Source organism: Athene cunicularia, assembly GCF_003259725.1.
Source record: "Athene cunicularia isolate RWA chromosome 1 unlocalized genomic scaffold, athCun1 chr1_part1, whole genome shotgun sequence".
Lineage (NCBI taxonomy): Eukaryota > Metazoa > Chordata > Aves > Strigiformes > Strigidae > Athene > Athene cunicularia.
Genome location: NW_020799091.1, coordinates 54,137,378 through 54,161,332, shown reverse-complemented (window position 1 = coordinate 54,161,332; position 23,955 = coordinate 54,137,378). Strand labels below are relative to the sequence as shown.

The following is a 23,955-nucleotide window of genomic DNA, read 5'->3' as shown; positions in this document are numbered from 1 at the left end:
GTCCTGCTAAGAAGCAGGATATAGTAGTCCAAGCTATATGCTTTGAGGTAGTTCACAAGTGAGCTGTTGCGTATCTGTGTGGTGCTGTGTTCCTGCTTCCCCATGGACTGTGCTGAACGCTGCCAAGGCAGCCTTCTGCCTGAAACCAGGGACCTCTAACATTCACAAGAACTTATGAAGCTGGAAAGCGTAAGGGAATCTAGTTTATCAAACTCCCACAGAGAAGCTCAATGGTTTGCCCAAGATTGGACAACAAGACAGGCGCAATTCTAGTGAGAGTGTCCAGGAGGACCTGGGAGCTTGTTTCCATTGCACCAGTGCATCTCAAGGCACGTGACTCAGAGCTGAGTGTCACCACAGTGTTTGCATTGCTGCACATGCATATGTGGGGTCTGAGACTGTGGGGATGCTTACGCCAGCTTTTAGCTCACTGAAGGAATACATACGCTCCTTTCTGAGGGTGAGGCATCATCCTTGACGTGGGAGGAAAATACTGGAAGGAAACAGCTCTGGGCACTGGGCAAAACTAAATCAGCCAGAATGCAAAGCTACAGAAAGAACTGCTAGCATTTTAGCCTACAAGACACACACAAAGTAAAGATAGTGAAGATGAAGCTTAACGAAATGTTTTGCCCAGCATTGTACAAAGACAAATGGGAATGAAAGTGAAGAATAAGAATACCAAAGCTTACACCATGTTGCATTGTCCTCCAGATAGTCCTCTGGCAAGCAAGAGGGAAACAGATTCAGGGAACAGAAAAACAAAACAGAACAAAACAAAATAAACCACAGGTTATACCAAACAGGCAACCACAGAGAAGATAACGAGTCTTTATAAGCAGTTGATTTTAAATGAGAAATTTTAGATCATGCTCTACAGAAGCAATGGTTAAAATTATTTAATTTCTGACAGTGTTTATATTACTCCAGATGTAATTGCTAGATGCCTAGACTAAGGTTGTCACTTTTTGGCACTTTGTAGTAGAGGGATATGGAATGATTTCTCTGCCCTGTTTATATGTATACTTTAGGTTGAGATTAATCGTGCTTTAGAAATATTTAATCTCAGTTGCCTAAACCTATGTTTAGCCAAGCAAATGAAGACCTTTATTTCTCTCTGTTAACAGTAAAAACTACAGTCATCTAGACTTCAAATCTAGATAGCTGGTTATAGGTATCTACACTATGGATATCTATATTGAATCAGGAAAGTTCTCATTTTTCTGCTGTTACAGCCAGTAGAGAAATAGGGTGGAATCCAGTTACCTAAGTATAACAGGTGAATTTATTAACTCTGAGGTATTCCATCTTACTTCCAGCCAGGTCACCTCTCCTATAACTTTGCTTTCAGGCATCTCCGTGTTGCATACCTACATGTGGGGATCTATCTCAGTTGAGCTTTTCATTTCCCAATCTGTGGGAGGTGTCTGTGACACCTGGGGTGAATCACTCTCTAAAGATGTGTGTCTCTCTCCATTGACTTCAGAAAGAGCCTGACTTTTAGGCCCTGTGCTGCGAAGATGAGGCTATTGCCTGAGCATAGGTTTCTTGAATTGCTTGAGATGCTGCAGTGTATTGTACCCAGTTCCCCACTGTGTCTCCAGAAGTATGATCTCCTGTAGTCTTGTGTCGTATCTGGTCCCATGTTTCAGATACTCTGGGATGTCTCAGATGGTGCTTTACATCCATGCTTAGACAACTCTCTTAAACTCTGCTTCCTAAATACATCTGATGCAATTTAGACCAGTTATACCACTGCTTTTGGGGAATATTTAATTCTTTTCACATTTCTCACAATTTATTTAGATCTATTTCTTATTTATGAAGCCTTACTGGCTACAGCTATGACAATAACACAGGGAAACTGCTTTCCCTCCTCTTGGAATGGAATAACTGGATTAGTCACACACGTTCAGGGAAAGATGAGGAGCACTTCTCAGATGGGTTCAGTACCTGGTGATTTCAGTGTAGGCTTCTTGTGGGGGCTGCTTTGTGGAACATACCTGATAAAACATGCTCAAGTGAATTAAGCTTATACATGGGGATATGAGCAGGAGTGAAGAAAAAATTGGTTCAGATGTGATACATGTTTGCATAGAATTGAGATGCAGAGGAAATATTTTCTCAACTTGGTCTCTTCTGAGGACATGCTGTCAAAGACAGATGAAAGCAGAACTGTTTGTCACTTCTTTTGAGGCTTACATAGCTGCATGTTTGGACTTTGTGATGACAGTTGAAATTTAAGTAGTCTGACTGTTTTATGAATGCAAACTCTAGAATAGACTTCTAAAAGAGTTAATGTGACTGAACAATCAGCTGACTCACAAGGAAAGATTTTTTTCTTACAACAATCAAAAGGATCTTTAATGGTTTGGCACTACTATCAAAATATTAATATTGCTGTACGTTTGTACTAAGCAAGCAATAGAAAAAGATTAGTGTGCATGCTGGAAAATTGCTGTGTGTGGGATTGTCCTTAGGTCCTGTTAGCAATGCAGGGGTTAGGAGGATCTAATTGAAACTGGTCCTGCAGGCTCTGTCTGTAGTTAATGAAGAGAGATACATGATTCAGGGAATGATTCAGCACATTAGAGGTTCTAGTGTAGGCAGGTTGAATGGTGTTCCTGTGAGGCAGGAGTGCAGCATTCATATGCTTCTGAATAAAATTACCCAAGTTGGTGTGAGATGCAGGCAGTGACCTTTCCCAAGTGCTGCTAAGGGATTACAGCTCTGAAACAAGGCCTTCTCCTCTAATCCATGTAAACAGCCTCTCCTTGCTCCAGCTGAGGTCAGTGACCATCTCTGACTTGAGGGATTGTTGGTTTTAGCCCAAAAGGAAATAACACGTGCATCACTGCCATTTGGAGACGGATTTGATACTAACATTTGTCACTAACAGATCATAAATAATTATTATTTTAAATATCACCAGCAAGAAAAAAAAATAGGTATATGGCTTGAACACTTTTAAATGTAGCAGCAGCAATGCTAAGCTCTTTGTTTTTTCTGAAATAATGCATGAACAAAACTAGTTAAATCACATAGAGGCAAGCTCCCCTTTGAAAATCTACAAGTTATTAAAAGTTATAAAGGTTTATCTACATTGGCAATTTTCATTAGTTACAGCCTTTAAAGGCTGGCAGCATCTGACACATCTTTGTGGATGCTACACAATATTTTGGAAGCTTGTAGTTTAAAAAGGATATTAATGTGTTTAGAAGTATTCCCCTTATGTGAATATGCAATGTCTCTTAAATGTGTCTTTTTCATTGCAAAAATGCTTGACCTGATCTTACAACATAAGAGGAATCCAAGCTGTGCTACCAGCCTTCCTTTTTATGCTCTTCATCCCACTTCCCCTGTTTGCAACCTTTAGCTTTGACGGAGCATGATGTGACCTTTCACTTCGCCTTGGTCAATTATAGATTAAGAACCAGGCCTCTGCACTGAGCAATACACAAGGGCTGGTTCTCTGAATCTAAAGTGAAAGGGTAAAATTCTGCACTTTTGTGATATAAATTAAGATCCCGTCAAATATTGGTTGAGTATTGCTAGGCAGATTTTTAGCCTGAGATGCTACACTGGGTTATGAACCTGCTCTGGTAAAGTCCTAAGCCTACAATGGAGGTAAACATCTTTACTGCTTCTTCTTTTAAGATAACCAGGCTGCACTATTCCCAGAAGAGCAGAGAACTAACAGATGTTGCTTTCTGCTGCAGAGTAATCCCATGTCTTTACTAGAAATGGCATGTTATTTCCCAATTGAATTGCCATGAAGATTGACAGAATACAGTAGGTAAGATAGAATACAGCATAGATAGAGACAATTTGGAAGACTTGGCACTGTGGAAGACTACTGTGATCATCAAAGGAATTTGCTGAATGATGGTGTCAAGAAGATACTCAGGTCCTTATCTGAATTAGTACATTTGGATTCCTGATCAGTGATTTAAGCTGCATATTGGAGAAGCCTCTAGACATTTTAGGCTCGTGATCAGAAATATAGCAAGACATTTTGGTGCCATACTGCAGCTAGCACTTGCCTGGCACCCAGCAGGAGTGGAGCTCACCAAAACCTCATACCCCCAACTAATGGTGGCTGTTTCCAGCTGGGCGCTTTTCTCCCCTCACTCTTGCTATAGCCCTGAGCACGACTCTCTTTGGCAAGACAAAGTAATGCTGTGCAAGTGTTCAGCAATAAGATCAGCAAGTGGAGGGTATGCCGTACAGTCTGTTTTGATTCAGATGCTTTACAGCTCTTTAATTTTGCTCATTGGCTTTACCTAGAGATGATTGCTGAGACAGTATTAACAGCTATAATAATTAGCCAACTGTAAATCTATAGATGTATAAATAGCAGAAACATCGAAGTCTGAAATGTGAATCCAATGTCTGGTAGTAAATAAAATAAACATGCTAAAGTCTTGTTTTCAAAATGATGGAATAAATAAAGTAAGATTAATGATCACTGAAGTTTTAGATGATAAAAGTCAATTTTTGAGACGGATGGAAATAAAGCAGTTGTAATTTTATCATTAAGTAAAGAAGTGGAACAAATCAATGTGCCTTTGCAATTGTATATGTTAAAGAACTAGCTGCTAATATTGCTTTAATATATAAAACCCCATTTTTAATAAAATAATAAAAAAAGAAATACTGCTGTAGATCCTTTTTCAAAGAGAATTTATGCTGTAAAGTACCTGCTGTGGCTCATCTGTTTTTTGGCCTCCAGAAAAGAGCTTATTCTCTTCTAAAATTCCTAATACATAAAGACTGAGTCATATTGCTCTACTACAATGCAATTCTCTACCATTTCCAATGGAGAAAAGAAGATTTACTGAATGCTGGAACAGCTGGCATAGAAACTCTATTGAGTGACTATGAAATTGTTAAAAAAATATTGTCAGGAGTTTGCCACTCTTCTACTACATTACCAAGCCATTTCTTCTAATTAAAAGCCAGAATATAGTTTGCCTTACCAGCCTATCCAAACTTGTGCCAGCAGCAGTTGTAGGTCGCTCCTCTGGGTTATATGGTCTAAATCGGGTATTGAAGTTTTCAGGGACAGAACGGGAAGATCTCAGTGCAGGTGCTGGTTTAGGTTGGCCACATCCTTGGAAAACCTGAAAATGACATTGTAGGTTATATGAAAATCATTAAAAAAAGGGAATCTGATATTTTACAGCCTCTTCATTCTCTCTTTCATACATTTGAAATAACCTTTGATTGACATTTTGATAATAGTGAATTGAGCACTTGCCCTGCATTAAAACTCAGGTTAATAATTAAGCATTATTAATTATTCGATGAAGGTACACAAACATATAGGGACCTTAAACCCCCCCTAATTTAGGAAAGTGATTATTGTAAGAAGTTAATATCTGAAAGCATTTTAATTGCTGTCTTTCAAGGAAGAGAAATGAGCAAAAGGAAGTCCTTTGTGGCAGGACTTAGTTGATAATTATTTTAATTTTTGCTGGAATGTGGTATTTACCCAGAATCACAGCTCATTCATAATCTGCACCCACAGCTCTTCCTACCTTGTAATTTTGTTTGTGGTCTCATAGAAAAGGTCAATAATGAAATAGTCTTATAACTGGATAACTTTCTTATTGCCTACCAATCTCTCCCTAGAAGAGGGGTGAGGCAAATTGAGTGGGCAATAGTGAGAATTATTTTCTGCTACTGTGTTTGTTTTCCAGGTATAAAATATAATGTTCAGGGATATGAAATTTTTCATATACTTCCATTTGGAAACATATTTCAGTAGCATATATATGGTGGATACTAAAGGACACATAGGACACTTTTGACTGCTGGATGTCAAGTATATATCCCAGAGGCACTCTCACAGAAGTTGCTCAGCTGAAAGTAGGTAGAAAATTCACAGAGTTACATTTTTTTCAAGTGCTTTCATGAAGTAGGATCCTAGTGTTTGCTTTCATACTAACTTTTTTAGTTCTGGAATCATCTTTCTTTTTTGTGACCATTGTGTTTTGTCCATTTCAATATTTTGCCTCCATTCAGCAGAAAAACGTCAGAATTTTTTATAAGATCTATTTTACAAAACCCTAATGACAAACTATCTGTCTGAATGAGCTTTGTGGAGGTGAAAACTACTATGCAGTTTCTGTATTTTGTTTGTAGGACCAGATTACTCCTGGCAATAAGATAATAAGATCACAATCTATGTTGTGAGCCAGTGATGGAAAAGACTTGTGTTTCACTTTTAGGCTTTTAGATTTTCTGTCTTGAGTGGTTCTGTGCTGAAGTAGCTATGGATGGCATGACTTTCATTGCTTTCAGGACACATTACAATTGGCTTTTAGGTAGGTCTCCTGATGTTAATTTAGAGGCCTCGAATGATTCAAAATTTGCTGAAAGAAACTGATTCATACTAAATTTATGTCCAAACATCAGGTCTGTTTTGGCTCAAAGTCCAGCAAGTCAGCTGTTGTATGGCTTTCTAATTTATGAGTGAAATACTGCTTTGTCTGGTTTGAGAATATCTGTAAGATTTTTTAAAGAGTTTCTAGCCTCTCTAGTCATGAGGACTGTTGGACAATAAATTAATTTAATCAGCCAGGAAACATGATTTTAGCTTGTAAAGTTCTAAATTTTTCAGTGGGAAAGAATCTCATTTTTCCTCTGTGAGGAAAATTCAACTAAGATTAATGATGAGGATTTATACATGATCGTGTATAACATTTTAAAGGGACAAATATATATATGTTGAGGACATCAGTTACACTTACAAAAGTTTACTCATATTTCTTCCGAATGAAGATAAGTCATGCACAGGAAACATAACTGTTCGTTTAGATATCTATGAAATCCCATTTAGTGAATTAAGGAATCAGGTATTTGCTTACAAAGACAAGTGACAGTTATTCAAAACATGCAACTTGACTCTCAGGGGAAAGGAAAGTGAGGGCACCGAATCTTAAATTTCACAGCGTGTGACTTAGGCTAATTGTAAGACCATGTGGAATAACTGCGAGCCTACATAATTTATATTTCATCTTATTTATGATGTACTGAAAAAAAAAAAGGCCAACATATACTTTGCGGCATTTAGTGTCATAGTTGTAGGCAGTGGTTTTATATGAACAAATTTACATACAGCCAGACAATAATAGAGATGGAAATTAGATAGCAATTTTTAAATTACAGAAGAAGAAATAATTTACTTTTTAAATGACCTGGCAGAAATGCAGTAAGGATACAATATTCAGTAACTAGATTTTGAGTGCAAAAGAGACATTTTCTCATTTGCGTCCAGGTATTAACTGACAGAACAGGAAATGTAAAGCTGATACCTGAAATTACAAATGCTTCCTAAGAAGCACCTCATGAAATACTTTCTTCACAATGCTATTCAGAGATACTGAGCAATTTCTGGAAAAATGTTCAGGTGTTTCATTACACATTTATGCTGTGAATTGACAGCATAAATCTACTGTCCTTAAAAAAATTGCATTTTATATATAATTGATGCAGTCCATTTCATCTGAATTTAGAGAAGGAATTCCATATGAAATTAAGAAAACTAAAATTAGATATGTTCATGTAGGTGTCTATTTTAAGCTAAATATCTAAACTTCCATTTTGGCAGTGGAGATCAAAAGCTCCCTCCAGCTGCTCTCACATCAGCATCTACAGTAGTTTGTGTTGTCCTGGCATATCTGAGACATCTGTTAAGACTGTCTTAACCCAAGACCATTCCCCACTGAACTGTGGCTAAGGCTCAAATGGGATCACCTAGGGTGTCACAAAAAGTATCAGACCTTTATGGTCAGGGACATGAATGAAACTGTGAGATCAAGTCAGCAGAGCCAGTGAAGAATTACATCTATCAAGCTGACTAAATGGAGGTATCTACTTCAGGACTAGGATGTAGATACTGTAAAAAAAGAGAGTAATTTTGCCAGAAGAACTCAAAGTTTTGAATCACAGTAGATAGAGTTTGTTCTTTATGAAGCCTTAAGTCATAGTGTAATTTAGAAATGTGCTAGTGCTCAGTGTTGAGCGTCTCTATATGACTCCTCCACTGACTTTCTCATCTTCAGATAGAATAGCATTGATTTTTTTTTTTTTTTTCCTGAAATGCCATTATATTTTTCCTGCACAGAGCTCTGGAAAGGACACGGATAAATGAAGAGGTTTTGTTAATATGAAACGCGCGGGCTATTTTAAGAAGAAACTTGGATGTAGTTTTATGAAGATGTCCTCCTTATAAATAATGCAAAGGTAGTCTGCTATGTCATGGAGCTCATTCATCCTTTTAGCTGAAGTAATTAATGAAAAGGAACATATATCTATACATTAAAATGGCACATCCATCAGCTCAGATAAAAGTAGATTTAAGGTTTTCTAAGGGGAGACTCAGTTATGGGATAGCCTTTATGAAAGTGGAAAAATCTTGGCCTAGCAGTCAAATGACACAGCAGCCAAACATATCTGTGTAGAACCAGACTGTTCAAAATGCAGGAAATAGTCCAGCATGTTGTGTTTTGAGTAGCAATGAAGTCACAATTATTCTGGTGCAATCAGATTAGGAATTTTCCCCATTTTGAAGAAAAATGGATGCTATAACATATTTGTTTTTTGAGTTTTCCTCCACTTCTTGTGAATGAGCAATCTCTGCAGATGTCAACTAGTAAACATTCATATTGTTAAAATGGAACAGATGTAGGATTTACTCTTTGACTTGAAGCAGGAATCAAAGGTAATGGCACTGACAGCCTTATGGCAAGATTGTGAAGACCCCCAAAACACGTTTGTTTTGGATAAGATTGAAATGAGTATTTATATATTGCAACTCTCTGAATATGACTCTGAATTACCTCAGGGAGAATGAGAATAAGAATAAGGTAAATGTATGCTGTGACTAAGTCTTGGATATGAACTGAGCCATGGGAAATAGAATATGAAACCTTTACATGAGAAATAATCAAGCTGTTTCTGAGCACTGAGTTTGGCACTATAATGTTCAAATACCAAAGAGGTGTCACTGGTGAATAACAAGGAGATTTCAGTAATGAAGATAACGTGTCCCAGATGTTATCAGGAGAAATCCAAGGTAAATCTATTGCAGCCTGACTTCTACCAGAGGCAACCTTCAGGGAACACCACTAAAGTCTGGGTAGACCTAGATTGCGAAGTCTACTCTTAAAAAGTGCCTATGTCCTGGGAGGCATCTCAGGCATCCCAGACTGATTATTTTTGCACTCTGTGTGGTTTGGTTTGCAGAAGGTACTCTGTCAGAATGCCTGCAGGTGTTAGATGATGAAGCTAGGGAAACAGGTTTTGATACTCTTTAATCCTTGCCTTTTTTTGGAGAAGAGAAACTCCAGTCTGATTCAGAGCACATAGATTCCTCTAGCAGAAATACCTTGGGGTCTGAATTTCTAGATCATTGATCCTTTTTGAAAAGCATCTCCAGATATGGCAGCTGTCAGGAATGAGACTTTCTCATGAGGCAAAATAAAGACCTTGTGTGGATGTTGTTTAGGGACATGACAGCCACACAAGGTGAGCAGCCTATGAAGCCTAAAGATTTGTGTGTGGTCAGACTTTCCAGACAGCCAGTGCTGAATATAGACTACAGAGAAATTTCAAGAAAACAGAGAAAGATTCCAGCCTCAGGATGACTTGAACGATCTTAACATAACACTAATACCTGGTTAATCTGAAATGTGCTAAAAGAATCAACCACAATCAGCACACCAACAAGAAAAGTTAATGGCCTAGGAACAGAGATGCTTCATTTTATGCAGTGACAGGTACTGGGATGTGGCTGTCTGTATGTCCTTGGACAAAAGTACAAAGATAGAAGAGGTACATGTGGCACTTCTATAATTCTCTGTCTTAATATTGATGTGCACCCATCAGGAGTGGAAGACAGAGGGTTTGTGTCTTCTAAGGAAATGAAAGACAAGGCATGAACTCAAGCAATAAGCCCTGACTGTCTGCACTGATTAATTGTTAACTCATTGGCTTTTTCTTGGACTGCTCCAACTTGCTCTTGGCAGAATGAAACAGCTCCAGAGAAGGTAGCTCTCAGCAGTATAGAAATGAATCAGGCTGGGACACTTTGGCCTCTAGTTCAGACACTGGTCCTTGTCCCCCTTTTATTTATTAGTATAACTGTACCCATGAAGTCTATTTCTCAGAAGAATAGTGCTGAATAGGAGGTGTGTATTTATAGGAAAAAGATATTGGACAAAACCTTCAGTACTACATCAAGTGAAGAATGGAGGGGCAAACTATAGAAATGGAGACTTAGGAAGTACATGATGTACTTTTCTGCTGATGTCCAAAATTGAAGACTTCATTATTCATGTAAGACCATGCATCCTTACTTATTTTTATACACTTATTATGTGGAAAAGTGTCCATTGTTGCTCACTTAATTTTGCCTCCATATGTACAGTACAGTACAATGTGTTATATCAAACATACCTCAATTTTTCTCAAATAAATTTCAATATATAATTGCATCTGGTATAATACAAAACATTTTGCAATACAAAGACAAATTGATAGTGCAATTTAATGTGGATGACTTTTGGAATAGGGCAATTTTATATAAATATTTGAAACAGGAGAGGGATGGATTTTGGATGAAATGAACTCTGGGTCTTCTGCCCACCAAGAGGATGAGATTAGTGGGAGCTTCTTGGGGAAGAAACTGTTCGTTTTCATTTGTTCCATTCCTTTTAAAAGAGAAACAGTATTATACAAAATGGCCCAAAGTTCTACTGAATACAGCATAGAGCCTCCTCCCAGACATTAACCGGATTTGTAGGTAGAAAAAGCTGCATATCTTTTTCTTTTTCAAAAGTGGTGAAGAATAATCTATGTGTATGTGGGTTTTGCAAGCATAATATTATTAGTGCATCATCATTTTTCCACTGTGAAAATGCATTGACTTGTGGAAAAAAATAGCTGTGATTCCTAGTCACCACATTTTCAGTGGATACAGTCAAATGCAAGATACAAAATTGTTTGCAGAAAGAGAAAACAGCGTGATTTCAACACCCTGCCTGAAGCTTTCTGAGCAGCATCTCAATAATTGACAAGCGTGGCTTTTCTCGTACATTAGGTCTGCAATTGCATTCCATGCACCCCATTACATCCAGCAAGTTATCTGTCATTTTCACTGAGGCTCTAAGTGGTCAGTATGTGTAAAGGGGAGAAATTAGACAACACGTGACTGATTCAAGTCCACTCATATATTGTCTCTACAAATCTGACATGACGTAAGAGAACATAGCACTAAACCCAAAGTCTTTTGCCTTCTTATACTTTTCTTTAAGAATAAAACATTTCCATGTGTTAGGACCTGAAAAAAGATGGATATAACCTAGGAAAACAAGGAAATCACATTTCAGGAGAATAACGGTCTACACAGAAATATACAAAGGCCCTTCAAGGATAGACATCTCTGTTATCTACGAAAATACAATAAAATAAATGTCACTGATATAATTTACTTTCTGTTTCCAAAGATTTTTAAAAAAAATATTGGCTAAGGTTTGTCTTAGTAGAAAAGCTTTACATTGCAAATGGAACTGCTGTGATTTATTCATCTTTACAGCAAATAAAATATTTTTGAGGGACAGGAGAAACAGTCTGCTCTGTTACAAATGAGTAGTGAGATGAGCTTGTGCCAAGATGTCACTGGACTCTGGCAGGGGATGCAGCTTCCTGACTAACGGAAAATCTGTGAGAACCAAGCAAGTTAAAAAGAAAATAAAATACACCTGAGCCTTGGGTGAGTTTTCAGTGAAAATATTTTTTGTTTCTTTTTTTGAGGTAAGGGCTGAGTTTGCTGAAGCTAGCCTTTAATTCCCAAAATATTTGAGAAAATTTGGCTGTTAAATGCCTTGATCACTGCTGCCAGAACAAAGTCTCATCAAGCAGGATGTAGACTGCTTTTAAAATCTGAGTAACTTCATGTAGGTTGAAAGTAAAAAGCATCTTGAAGAAAATCCTTAGCAACCTGTAGCACTGGGGCCATAAAAAGCATCTAATTCTGGGTTGGCAAGAAGAATATTAATCTCAGCCTCCTTCCTTTTGTCCCTGCATTTTTCCCAGCTACGGCAGCTTCCTTCCAAGCAATGGAAATTCACTGGCTTGGATGGCAGTCTAGCCAGCACCAAACAGGCTACTGGAAGATCAATGGGAAGTAGAAACTCCTGACAGAGAAACTGGCAAACTGTTGACTTTAGATTTTGAGCTTCAGTGCACTGATGAATATTAAGGAAAAGCCATAAATTGTTGACTATTGGCTCAACAGCATCTGCTACTGAATTTGAAGGATCTTATTAACATGAAGTTCAGAGGTGGTGGTGATCTGTGTGTACACACACACACTAAAAATGGAAAGAAGGAAGCTGGTATCATTAACTCTGTTTATCTTCGTGTCAGAATCCAGACAAAGCTCTATCAAACTGAGGTCTGGTAATCAGAGACTGTCCAATGTAATGATATTTCCCTTGAGTGCCTATTAAAGGAGGTTAAATGGAACATTTTGTGTATTCATCTCAAACACATTGTACTTCAGTCTGACCTACAGAGATCAAAATGTGTTTGGAAGTTAATACAGAGAATCACAGATGAGACACGAGCAGAAGTTACCAAGTGTACTCTGTGGAATATTCCTTACAGAGTTACCACTAATTTTCAGCACTCTGCTTTCCTTAAATCTCTTACAGCTATTAATTTGGAGTTTACTAAATGGTACCTTTCTCCCTGACACTCTCTTTTGAAAACTTTGAGCTTGTTTAACTAGAAGAAGGATTCAAAGTCAGTCTGGTGAACTGTTGAACAAGCAAAAGCAATTTCTAGTGGTCTGGACAATCTTTAATAAAGTCTGGACAGAAAAATGGTGATGTTTTTCTCCCTGCTTGAGACATTCACCAACAGAGAAGGCGCAACTCACACAGTACCTTTGCCGACACCTGCATGCTGTTTTCTTGCATGTTCATGATGGCTTCAGAAATCTTGACATCAATAGGATCCATGACTGATTCAATGTTGAATGGTCCCTCTAATCTCTCCGCTACCAGAAGCATAGCATCTGTTAAAACACAAAGCAGCCATTCCCTTAAAGAGGGGACACCTTCAGGTGCCTCAGGCAGAGCAGAGCTGGAGGTGAGGGTACCTGAGCATTCCCGAGCAGGAGCCCGTGGGGACATGCGGCAGCAGGACCGTGAAGCCTGCAGGGCAGCTTCTCCACTGTCAAAAATATCTTCCCCTACCACTGCCACCACAGAAAGAGGAATAGACTGTAAAAGTTAGATTAATAATAGTAGCCATGGCATTATCGAACTTGGGGTAAAATTGTTTTACACAGCATCGCACCACTCAAAGCAGACAGTGCTCTGGACTGCACTTATGTAGTCTCCCCCCCAAGAAAAAGCAGGATGATAGGAATGATCCCTGAGGTATATTCTTAGAGTTTGTGTGAGATGATGAAAACTTTGATATGATATATCAGGGTGTTATAATTAAAGCAGCTGTTCTTTCTGACCTTAATGATCTCATTTTCTTGTAATATGAACAGCAGATGAATATTGGATTTCTGCCATAGTGTATAGGTATAAACCATGTTTGCCTTGCTACATTTTCAAAACATGGTTGAAAGTTGCATGCAGGAACATGTATTCTTTGTGTGTTTTGGTTTTTAAAAACAACTGTTTGCTTAATTTACATTGGAGCCCCTCTCCAAAATAATTTTATGTTGTTCATTAACAAGTAAAAAACAAGCAACTGAACAGAAATTAATGACAGTAAAAGAAGTTTTGCCATACATCACATATGATTGTCTACACACAGACACAGATTTGTCAGAATTTCTGTGGCAATAGCCATATGATAAACTGGATTTATCCTATACCTTTGAATATCATATTTGATCCTCATCTCATATGTTAGATTTTAAAATTTTCAGCATCTAATTAGCTATAAACAGATGTCACTTGCAATTTTAACTTGATAAACAAAAATCTTCACATGCTATCTTCTTTATCCCTCAGACTTAGGCTCCAAATCAGGTACTAATCAGACTTCCTTCCAAAACAGACCCCACAAGTGCTTTGCTGTTGTAAGCACCAGTCCCATGGCAGCTATTTGGAGAAGGCATGGAGCATCGCACAGACCCAACGGCAGTGTTTGTTAGCTCTGCATTTGGCTGCAGAGTCCTGGAGCTTCTTTCCAACCTGCATGGCAATCTTCTCCCTCCCCACAGAAGAACATGTGCATGGATGTATGGAAAGAGGCTGGCATCTCACCCTCACAGTTGAGACAGTCTCCCATGCACAGTCTAACCTGAGGGCTACAATATGTTGCTTATATGCAGTCAATGCATTCCTAAAAGTCCCACTGACACTGAAATTATTTGGCATGTACTCCCTAAGCACTTTTGCAAAGTCGAGTCTGATATTGTAGAAGGCTCCAGGGACACTAGTCAGACAACAGTCGGACACTGGTGGTCTTTCCAGTACTTAAAGGGGGCCTACAGGAAAGATGGGGAGGGATTCTTTATCACGGAGTGTAGCAATAGCATGAGGAGTAATGGTTTTATACTGACAGAGGGTAGATTTAGATTGGATATAAGAAGGAAATTCTTTACTGTGGAAGCTGGAACAGGCTGTCCAGAGAGGTTGTTAATGCCCCCTCCCTGGCAGTGTTCAAGGCCAGGCTGGACGGGGCTTTGAGCAGCCTGGGCTAGTGGAAGGTGTCCCTGCCCATGGCAGGGGGTGTGTGAACTAGATGATCTTTAAGGTCCCTTCCAACCCAAACCATTCTGTGATTCTATGATTTCACAGTACAGTTAGGCTGGAAAGAGTGTAATGCCAGTCATCTGAACTGGGGTGTGTAGCACTTGTTCCTAACTGTGAGAAATAGTGAAATGATAGAAATTTGGTTTCAGAGGTGTTATTTTGGCTGTACATTATTTTACAATTCTTTAGTTTAAACCCTTTCCAGTGGAAAACTTGGTGAAAACAGCACCTAGCTCTGATAGAGGAAACAAAATAGTTTTTATACAAAGATACACACACATATACACATGCACACACATATACTTAAAGATTTCTGCAATAAATTAGCAATTTTTCCACATGCACAGAGAATTTGTAAGCTTGGACTAGTATAAAAGATTTTATTCCTCACACCTTTCAAACAACTTATATAAAACATTTCTGCCTTAGCACATCATGACCAATGCAATCAGCCTAAATCCTAGCTGCCACAACCAGTACTAGGCATTGTTAGGGCACAGGTCTTGGTGGCTGGATTTTGGTGATTTAGTTCAGGATTAGAATTAGGGTAAAGATTAGGATTAATGCATAAAACAGTCACGATATTTTTTCTTTTTTTTTTTTTTTTTTTTTTTTTTTTAGCCCACAGCTACTTAGTTAAAGACTTAGTTAAGGACAGGTGCCTCTTTGTATGAGCACGCTTTAGTTTGGGAACTAGGAATTTGGACAAGTCTAATGCTAAATTTTAATTTGAAATATCTACACTTTATTGATGACAGGTGCATCTTTATATCAACAGTCCGTGTTTTTGTTTTGGAGCTAAAATGTGGGACAGGACTAGTGTTAAACTAGAGCCCTATATGCAGGGACATGGTTGAAGAGGCAGTCTGAGACATGGATTAAATGCTGAGATGAGAGATGCTTGAAGGGCTAAGGTAAAACAGGTTCTTCCTGCAACATTATTTCTGAGGCTGACACAAGTACTTTCAGTTAAGGCTCATTTTAGGGCTTCGCTCAGACTAGAAGTCTTGGGCAAGTGCACAGTTCTTGCACAAACACAAAACTAATGTTGTTTGAGGACACATTTTATCTTCTTCAGTTTCAGCAGGTGTGTGGAGCCGTGGCTGATTTAGCAGTGACTGGACTGCTGGGTTACTCCTATCTCTTTCTGGTAGAAGTACTACAAGCTCTGTTGAGCAAAAGAGGATGAGTAAGTGGCACTTCTGTGAACGCCAAAATTATTTTCTTGGCCTCTGTCTGACTGAACTCTTCTTTCTACTCCTTCTCTAACCATTGTGTTGTTTCTAATATTGTCAAACCTATCCAGATGATATCTGACAGCTCAAGACTGAGAGAAGCCTTAAATATCAAGGCAGTCATATTATTGTGAGTATTTAGGTCCCTTGGGAATATAATCACTACTGTAGTTAACTAATTTTACTGATTTTTTGAGTTAGCCTTCAGATTAAAATCCTGACTGAATTTCCTATCTGTAATATTGTTCTCTAAAAAAGAAACGCCACAGTGTGTTGTCTTAAGGTGAATTCTTCCCTTATCTCATTAGGTTCTAACCTCTTGTTTGCCCACCCTAACCCTCACTCTAGTTCTAAACCTTGTTATTCACTTGCGCAATTCTATATGAACACATACAATATATATACACCAGGTATCCTATGCAATTGAATGAAATAAAAGCTGTTAGGTTGAATATAGTGAAAATCAGATGAAATTTAACGATCTGAGATTTGACAGAACAGTCAAAATGATGTAATGGTCCCTCCCAGACTGTAGCTCTTCAAATCTATAATCACGTTACAACAAATACAACACTGTTGTCCCAAGTCTCTTTTTTTCTCCTAAAAATGTTATGAATATTATTACAGGAGAAGCTGGAAAGATTTCAAAATGAAGTTAAGAAAATTTATATGCCTCAGTCTTGAAATCTTAATTCTCAAGAACAGGCTCTTGAACTCAAAGAAAGCCTAATTCCGTTCAGTGGGACTCTGTGTCGGTTTTATCAATCAGCAAAAATTGTAGATATTGGGAGCTTAATTATCATTTGTGCTATAAAAATCTGAAAACCAATTGATTAATTGACTACCTGTTTTTTATGTTGTTAATACGCTTGGACTGTACTGTTCAGTTACCTATGTTCTTTATTTTTACCTCTTGCATTTTTCAAAATCTGCTTTGCTTAGGCTAAGTACATGTCTTCCCCATATACTACAGCACTTGGCAGAAAGCTGGCATCTAGCTGCCAGGTGAGTGGATCAGGAACTCAGTTTAGGTAAGTCATTCTTGTGTTGTGGGTTTGTTAGCGACATGACTACTTGCTCACTTGAGGACATGGGCTTGGAAAACAAGAAAGTGCAGAGCATATGGCACACTAGATTCACTGTCAGTGCCACTGCTCAATGTCTCCTGCTAGATGCGTATTGCTCAAAACAGGAGTGGGAACCTTTCTGATGCAGTAAAAAAAGATGTCTACCAGTGTCCTAGGGTGTAGTCTCAGGGGCCCCAAAATGTCTCTGCTGGCTGAGCACAGCACCTCTGTTTAAATGGTTTGTATTCCCTTGTCTGCACCAAGAAATGCCATAGGTATTCAACAGTGGCTCTTGAAGGACACTGTTTCATTTTAAGCAATATATAAGAAAGAGATCTTGCAGGAATTTTGGTTTACTTCACAGATTTCTTTTTAAAGTTTTATAGGTGCAATTTTAATGAGAAACAAAGGACAAACCTGATCACCGTGCTATGTGATTTATTGCATAATTTAAAAATTCAGAAGGCCATGTGTGAATTTCAAGATACAGTGATGTTTTGTGAACCCTGAGTATCTCCAAGAAAAATAATGGATAGACTAATAATACAAAAAAGACAAGAATCTGCCTCTGTTTTCTAGGAAGTGCACCAAGTCACTGTCTTTTTGACTTATCTTGATACCAGAAGTGATGTCTTCCTGTTTATGTTACATTTCCTTCAGGGCAGGTTTCTAGAGCAGGGACAAGGACACTGATCTATGAGACATCCGACTAGTGAAAAAAACCCCAAACTGGACTGAAATACAAAGTTCCTGTAAAAACAATCAGTGCCTCCTTTTTCTTGTCACCTTTCTGTCATCAAGAAAATGTGAGGAGGGTCTGATAGGTGCAACAGTCTGATGAAACCACAGTTAATGTCTCAACCATTTGGTAAAGAATTTTGGTAAAGGAAACTGTTTCTATGGAAATGCTAGGGCTGTGCAGGTAATGGCAGGGAGGCATGACAAGAGGAGAGGGTCCTACAGAGATGGCACCCCACTTTTTGGAGGCTGAACTTCCCTATCTTGAGTGACTCTGTGAAGAGCCAATAGAGACACTGTTTTCACGAAAGGTCAAACAACGGTTACACCTGCAGGGAGGGGGGAGTAACTCCCCGATGACCCCTGATCCCACCAACTCATTTCCAGATGAATCTGAAAGTACAAACTGTCCAAGTACAAAAAGCAAGGAGAATTCTAGAAGCATAAATGCGCATGATGAGTAATTAGCCTAACGAGCCCAAGTGCCCACCCGGAGGAAGGGCAGGGAATTATAAAAGCACACAAGTCAAGTCCCCAGGTGGCTACGCCCCTCCGGAACTGGACCCCTGGGCTGGCTGGACTGACGATGGAACCAGGACTTGTGAAATCTTCCTTTTGATCTTTCTCTCTCTCTTCTCCTCTTTCCCCATTTCTCTCCCATTCTTATTCTGTATGCCCACATATAAGGCAAGGCAAGTTTGGGCATGTTTAAGGCTTGTCGGGGCATGTTTAAGGTTTAGTGGGGTATTCTGTAAGATCTGCCACTAGTCAGTGTGAGTTTAATGCCTGTTGCAGAGGATGCAAATATTACTGACAAAGTTTCATGCCAATTATGTGTTGTGAGCAAATAAAAATCATGTTGTGTGAATTGAAAAATCCTTGGTGTCCTTTCACCTTAATCCTGACATGGGAATTGGTGAATCTGAGTCATCATCCCGAGAAACTGGGATGTGACAATAGGGAAGACCCAGATTGCTGATAGGGAAGACTCGGAGCTGATAAGGGAAGGCATTTTTTGGGTCTGTGTTAGTTTGGCTGTGACATCAGTTTTTCTTTTCATTCACACTTTGTTGTTCTTCTACTTTTAAACGATCAGTGAGATTCCAGCAGTGGCTGAGCTTTCCCCAGTGCAATCCAGAAGAGCATCTATGGATGACATCTCTAAAAATGTTCTTTCTTCAGGGAGACAAAGAATGGTAAAATACTAAATTGCATGTCCTTCACAAAATCTTAAATTATAGTTTGTTTGTGTAAAAAAGGGAGGAAGATCTTACCTTAAATTTCCTATCCGGAGGTTTCTATTTTTTCTGGCCCTTGTATGTGGTCTAACACTTATTTATGAAGAACTGTGAAGTGCTTGTTCACATAGTTTCTTGTGAAATAATGAAAGGATAAATTTTTACTTGGGAAGCTTCAAAGGATTATCTACGGACAAGTACATGGATTGCAGAAGAGAGATGAATCAGTTGTAAGCAGATTGAGCAACTTATTGGAATTGACTATGACCTTGAGAGTGGCAATGACTGTTTTGGAAAAGAATATAACTGTTAATATGCTGGGCTGCAAAGCACTGCTCATTTGGTAGCTTCCCAACCTTCTGACCAAGGGCAAGGGGAGTCAGGACTTTGGGTTGTATTTACTACATCATGTAGGGAAAAACTCAGTGAGTTTTCCATCATGACACTAAATATAAATAGTGGTCATAAAATCTTTAGAGCATTGGATGGTAAATTAATGAAACAAAATAAAAAATAAAAATTGAAAAGTGAAATATGGGTACATATTGACTTTTTAGAAATATAATAACAGTGGAAATACATCCCTGTAATACTCTGCCAAAATTTTTACTGCTAGATTATGATTTACTGAAAAAATTCGAGTAAAGTAAAACTTCACCTCACATTTAATGAGGTGCTAAGAACTCTTTTCTCAGGAAATCAGAGTAAGGCATGGCAGTGATGCCAAAACTGCTGATTTTTTTAGGGTGCACAGTTCCCTTTTTACATTATTATTCATATGAGAACACTGTATGGTTCAATTCTGATGAGGCTTAATTGACAGATTTCCTCTCTGTCATTAAACTCCACATATGTATTGGCATAATAATATTATAATTCTCTACATCCTGCTATTTTTTTTTTTTTTTTGGGTGGGGGGCAGGGGAGGTGCTTAAAATACATGTTTGCACCTGTATAAAGGGGATCTCAATATTCCTTATTTGGATATTCAGTCATCAATATCCAGTTAAGCTTATCTAATAAGGTATGCAGGCAAATGACTAGTCCTTGCCTGAGGTTTAGATAAGCCAGCAAAGCATGAGAAACTGCTGGACGTGGCATGAGATTTTCCTAGAGGTAACAAGTAGCAGAGTAGGCAGCTGAACAAAAGTCACAGAGCTGTGAAGAATGACAGGATTTCACAAATGGTTGGCAAAAGAGGGAGCAATGGGGAAAAAGTACCTGGGGTGAGTTGTTTACATGGGAGAAAACAAGGACAAAGAGATAGATTAAGGCGAGTTGGGGAATAAGCATGGGAAAACAGGGAGAAGAGGGCATATGAAAGAGGCCATCCATGTGGAAACACTGCTGGTCATCAATCTTCTTGTCTGCCTGATCATTGCAGTCTGCTCTATATTGTTATTGAACTGTATTCCTAACCATTTTCTGGTTGAGAATAATAGCGTGGGTGTGCAGCGTATTCTCTGTGTGTGTGTGTGTGTATAATGTCCTGCTAGCAAACTTTAAGCTGGACTATCCGGCAAGAAGATCACCAGCTGGAAAGACCCAAGGTCTATGCCAGACACTTGATGAAGAGTCCAGGTCTGGGTGCAGAGTCTGGATAGTCTTGAGGTCCAGGCTATGATTCAAGAGAGATGGTTCAAGATGCATCTGCATGTGTGAATAAAGGGGTTTGCATGTGTTCCCCTTGTGAGCTGCCACAGTGGCAGAATCCCATCCTGATCTGAAGCTGTTTTCTGAGAAAACATTTGCAAGAGGCGAGGCAAAAGTTGGACCCTGTACAAACTTTAGGTCACTTGTAAATGCGTTCTAAAGCTTAACAACACTTCATGACAGTCTGACACAGAGCCATTCACCCTTTCAGCCCTTCTGAGCTGATAGTTTCTGTAGCTCTTCCTAGAGCATGGAGTTCTTCAAAGGAGTAGTGTGAACAAGAATGCAGTCCTGAAGGTGCCTACCTTTACACAGTAAAACCAAGATGTGGGAGATTCCATTTAAATTTTTTTGCCTGCTGTGATGAGGCTCAAAATTCTACCTGCTGGAAAAACAACCTAACCACCTCTGCTGATCTTATGTGCCTGACAGCTCTCCTTTCAAAGCTGTTCTTATGGAATACTTAGCTATTCGCCTGGACAGAAAGATTGGTCTGCATCTTAGCATTTAAGGCACACAGTTATGAAGGAGTGAATCCGGTTTTCTGGCTTATGCTTAAAGGGCCAATGTCCAAAGGCTGATGTAATGAAAAGTACATCATAAGTTCTTGCGGGAGGGATGGGAATCCGGAATTGTACCTGCCAGGTTAATTACCAAGTAATTAAAGAGGCAAACTTAAAAATTGTGTGTGGATAATCAGATCTAGTTATTTATTATCTATGTTTAATTTCAGTTATAAGAATTTTCAGATTTAAAAATTATGTTTTTTGATATTTATGATTAGCTATGTAGACATGTTGATTGATGACAATATCACTCTTCCCACAAAAAAAGGAAAAAAAGAATTGCCAAGAGTATGAATAAGCTATTTTCCATACCCAATTCTGTAATAATGCTTTATCACTCCTGCTAGGTTTGTCTCTGTCTCTTTTATGTAGAGCAGCTCATGAAATCAGTTTACGACCATGTACAATCTATGTATGAAAAAGTCATTGACATGCAGTTGTCATCTTATTGTAGCTGATAGCAACAAAATTATTTTTGTAGGGTGAACTTAATTCACTAGATTTTTTTTGAATATTTCATATAGCATACCTTTTTCTTCCCTGTATTAAGAAAATGACCATATTAAAATTATTTTGCTTCTTCATCTTTCTTAACTTTGAGCAATTCTAAATAATTTAGTGCACTGTTATTAGATTACATCTTATTTTTGTTCACATATGCAAAAAGAAAGTAGCAAAGACTAGGCAAAATGGTAATTCCTGTGTACTCTTACTCTTCTTCCATTACCCTATGGGACCTGAATGCAAGATGCTTTTCTGAACTGGACTTTTAGCAAATGTTATTGCTAAACGTTGCTGAGGATTCCATCTGAATGTTTGGCATGTATCAATTAATAAAATGTATTACATTTATAAAATCTTTGTCCTGTTGCTTTTTCCATATGCCAAGAGACGTTTAGTCTCGCCATCAGTCACAGAAAATGTTACTAAATAAAACAATCATTGATTCACGCCCTTATGCTACCTGCTATAGTCCATTCTTTAAATTTGTATTAACATAGACTAGTGTGCATAATTCTTCAAAGATATGTGGGGTTTGGAACACTGGAAAAAGTCCATCTTTCTGATGCTTCTTTGATGAGATATGCTCAAATTGTTGAAGACAGCAAATCGTGGCCTGAAATGTCGTATTTAATGTATCCTTTCCTCAGTAAAATTCTCCTGAGTATATAGCTTGCGTTATGTTGGTACAGTCACAGATGTTAGAACCTGATAGATCTTTTCAGCTATTCCACTGCCCATGCAGAGTTACTACCCATGGTATAGATTCCCTGGTAATCTGTCCAGCCCAATTTTAACATAACTTAGTTATGTTTTTCCCACTTTTTAAAAATAAAGTTATTTCATTGTCTACTGTACATCACTATTAGTATTTTCATCCAGTCATCTGTTGTATTTTTTCTGCTGCTTAATTTCACTCAACTATTTCTAATAAGCTACCTCATATCATCATAGACAGTCCTTTTTACATCCCCCAGATAATTGTAGACATCTATTTTACCCTCCTTTAGTTTGTGCTCAGTCACTCTTTCCATGCTAATGTTTTTACTCTGTTTTCATAAGTGATTTCCTCAGGTCTTCTGCTGTTTTCTTTATTTCCTTTAAAAGAGGTCTCTAGTATTTTGGTGTCTAGAACTAATTAAACATTTAAAGTTGGATCTTATCAGTGTTACTTTGCAGAGCTCCTTTTTGGCCCACATGTCTGACTCAGAAAACTGTCTTGATTCCCTCAATGCGTCTCATTTCCTTATCCTCTTCATCACAACTGATCTATAATTCATATTTCCCATGTCAGTCCTGACATTATTTCAAGTGTTTTCTCATATTCAGATTTATAGGGATTATATTTTCTGCACTGTTTTTTCTTTCATTCCCTAATGATATTTCTAAATTTTGTGCAATAGCATTTTTTCCAACCTTGACAGAACTTATGGTATACTTTTGAAAACATAATTAATGAACGCTCCATTATCTCTTATTGAGAAGTGATACATGCTTTACTTTTATAAGCAGTTTGTTTCAAGAAACTGTTTGGTTATTTCAGGAATAACTTGACCCTTTAGTAGCATCTAATCTACACATAATCTTCCTAATGTGTGGTGGCATCTATGTCTTTAATGTCTTCTGTAAAAACCCAGTTTAAACCTAACAGACTTGCCATTCTTATTGACAGTTTATTGAGAATTGCTTACAGAAGGACATTGGTTCTCATTCTACTTTTTCTTTTCCTTGAATATTTTTTTCTGTTCCATAGTCTCTCTCTACTGCTGGATGTAGTGCATCTTCAGTGCTGCATCAAGATTGTCAATGAATTTTTAGACATTCTTTGGGTTAGACGGGTACAGTGGATGGCCACCTAGATGATGAGAGGGTTGGAGAACTTGAAAAATAAAGAAAGGCTGAATGAACTGGGTTTGTTCATCCTACAAGGAGCAGGCTCAGGAGAGATCACATCAATACTCAGTGTCTAAAAGGCAGGTACAGAGCAGATGGGAAACTGTCTTCACATGGATGTGGAGTGGCAGGACAATACACAGTAGGCACAGGTTTCTGTTTGGCTATAAGAAAAAAAAAAATCACCACACAAACAATTGTTGGCCAGGGATGTGGTGGACTATGCCTTGCTGAAAATATTCAGACTTGTCTTGGCAGAGTCCTGAAAAACC

At 38.3% G+C, this 23,955-nt stretch overlaps 1 protein-coding gene across 1 annotated transcript in view; it reads right to left on the bottom strand.

Annotated features, from left to right (window-relative positions):
• GPC6 (glypican 6) overlaps positions 1 to 23,955 on the bottom strand; it is a gene marked incomplete at its 5' end in the record, with an annotated part of 542,142 nt that overhangs the window by 57,808 nt on the left and 460,379 nt on the right. The window contains 3 exons of the mRNA XM_026845592.1: positions 693 to 722; positions 4,980 to 5,123; positions 12,957 to 13,087. Coding sequence (XP_026701393.1) covers positions 693 to 722; positions 4,980 to 5,123; positions 12,957 to 13,087 — 305 coding nt within the window. The remainder of the gene's footprint in view (positions 1 to 692; positions 723 to 4,979; positions 5,124 to 12,956; positions 13,088 to 23,955) is intronic.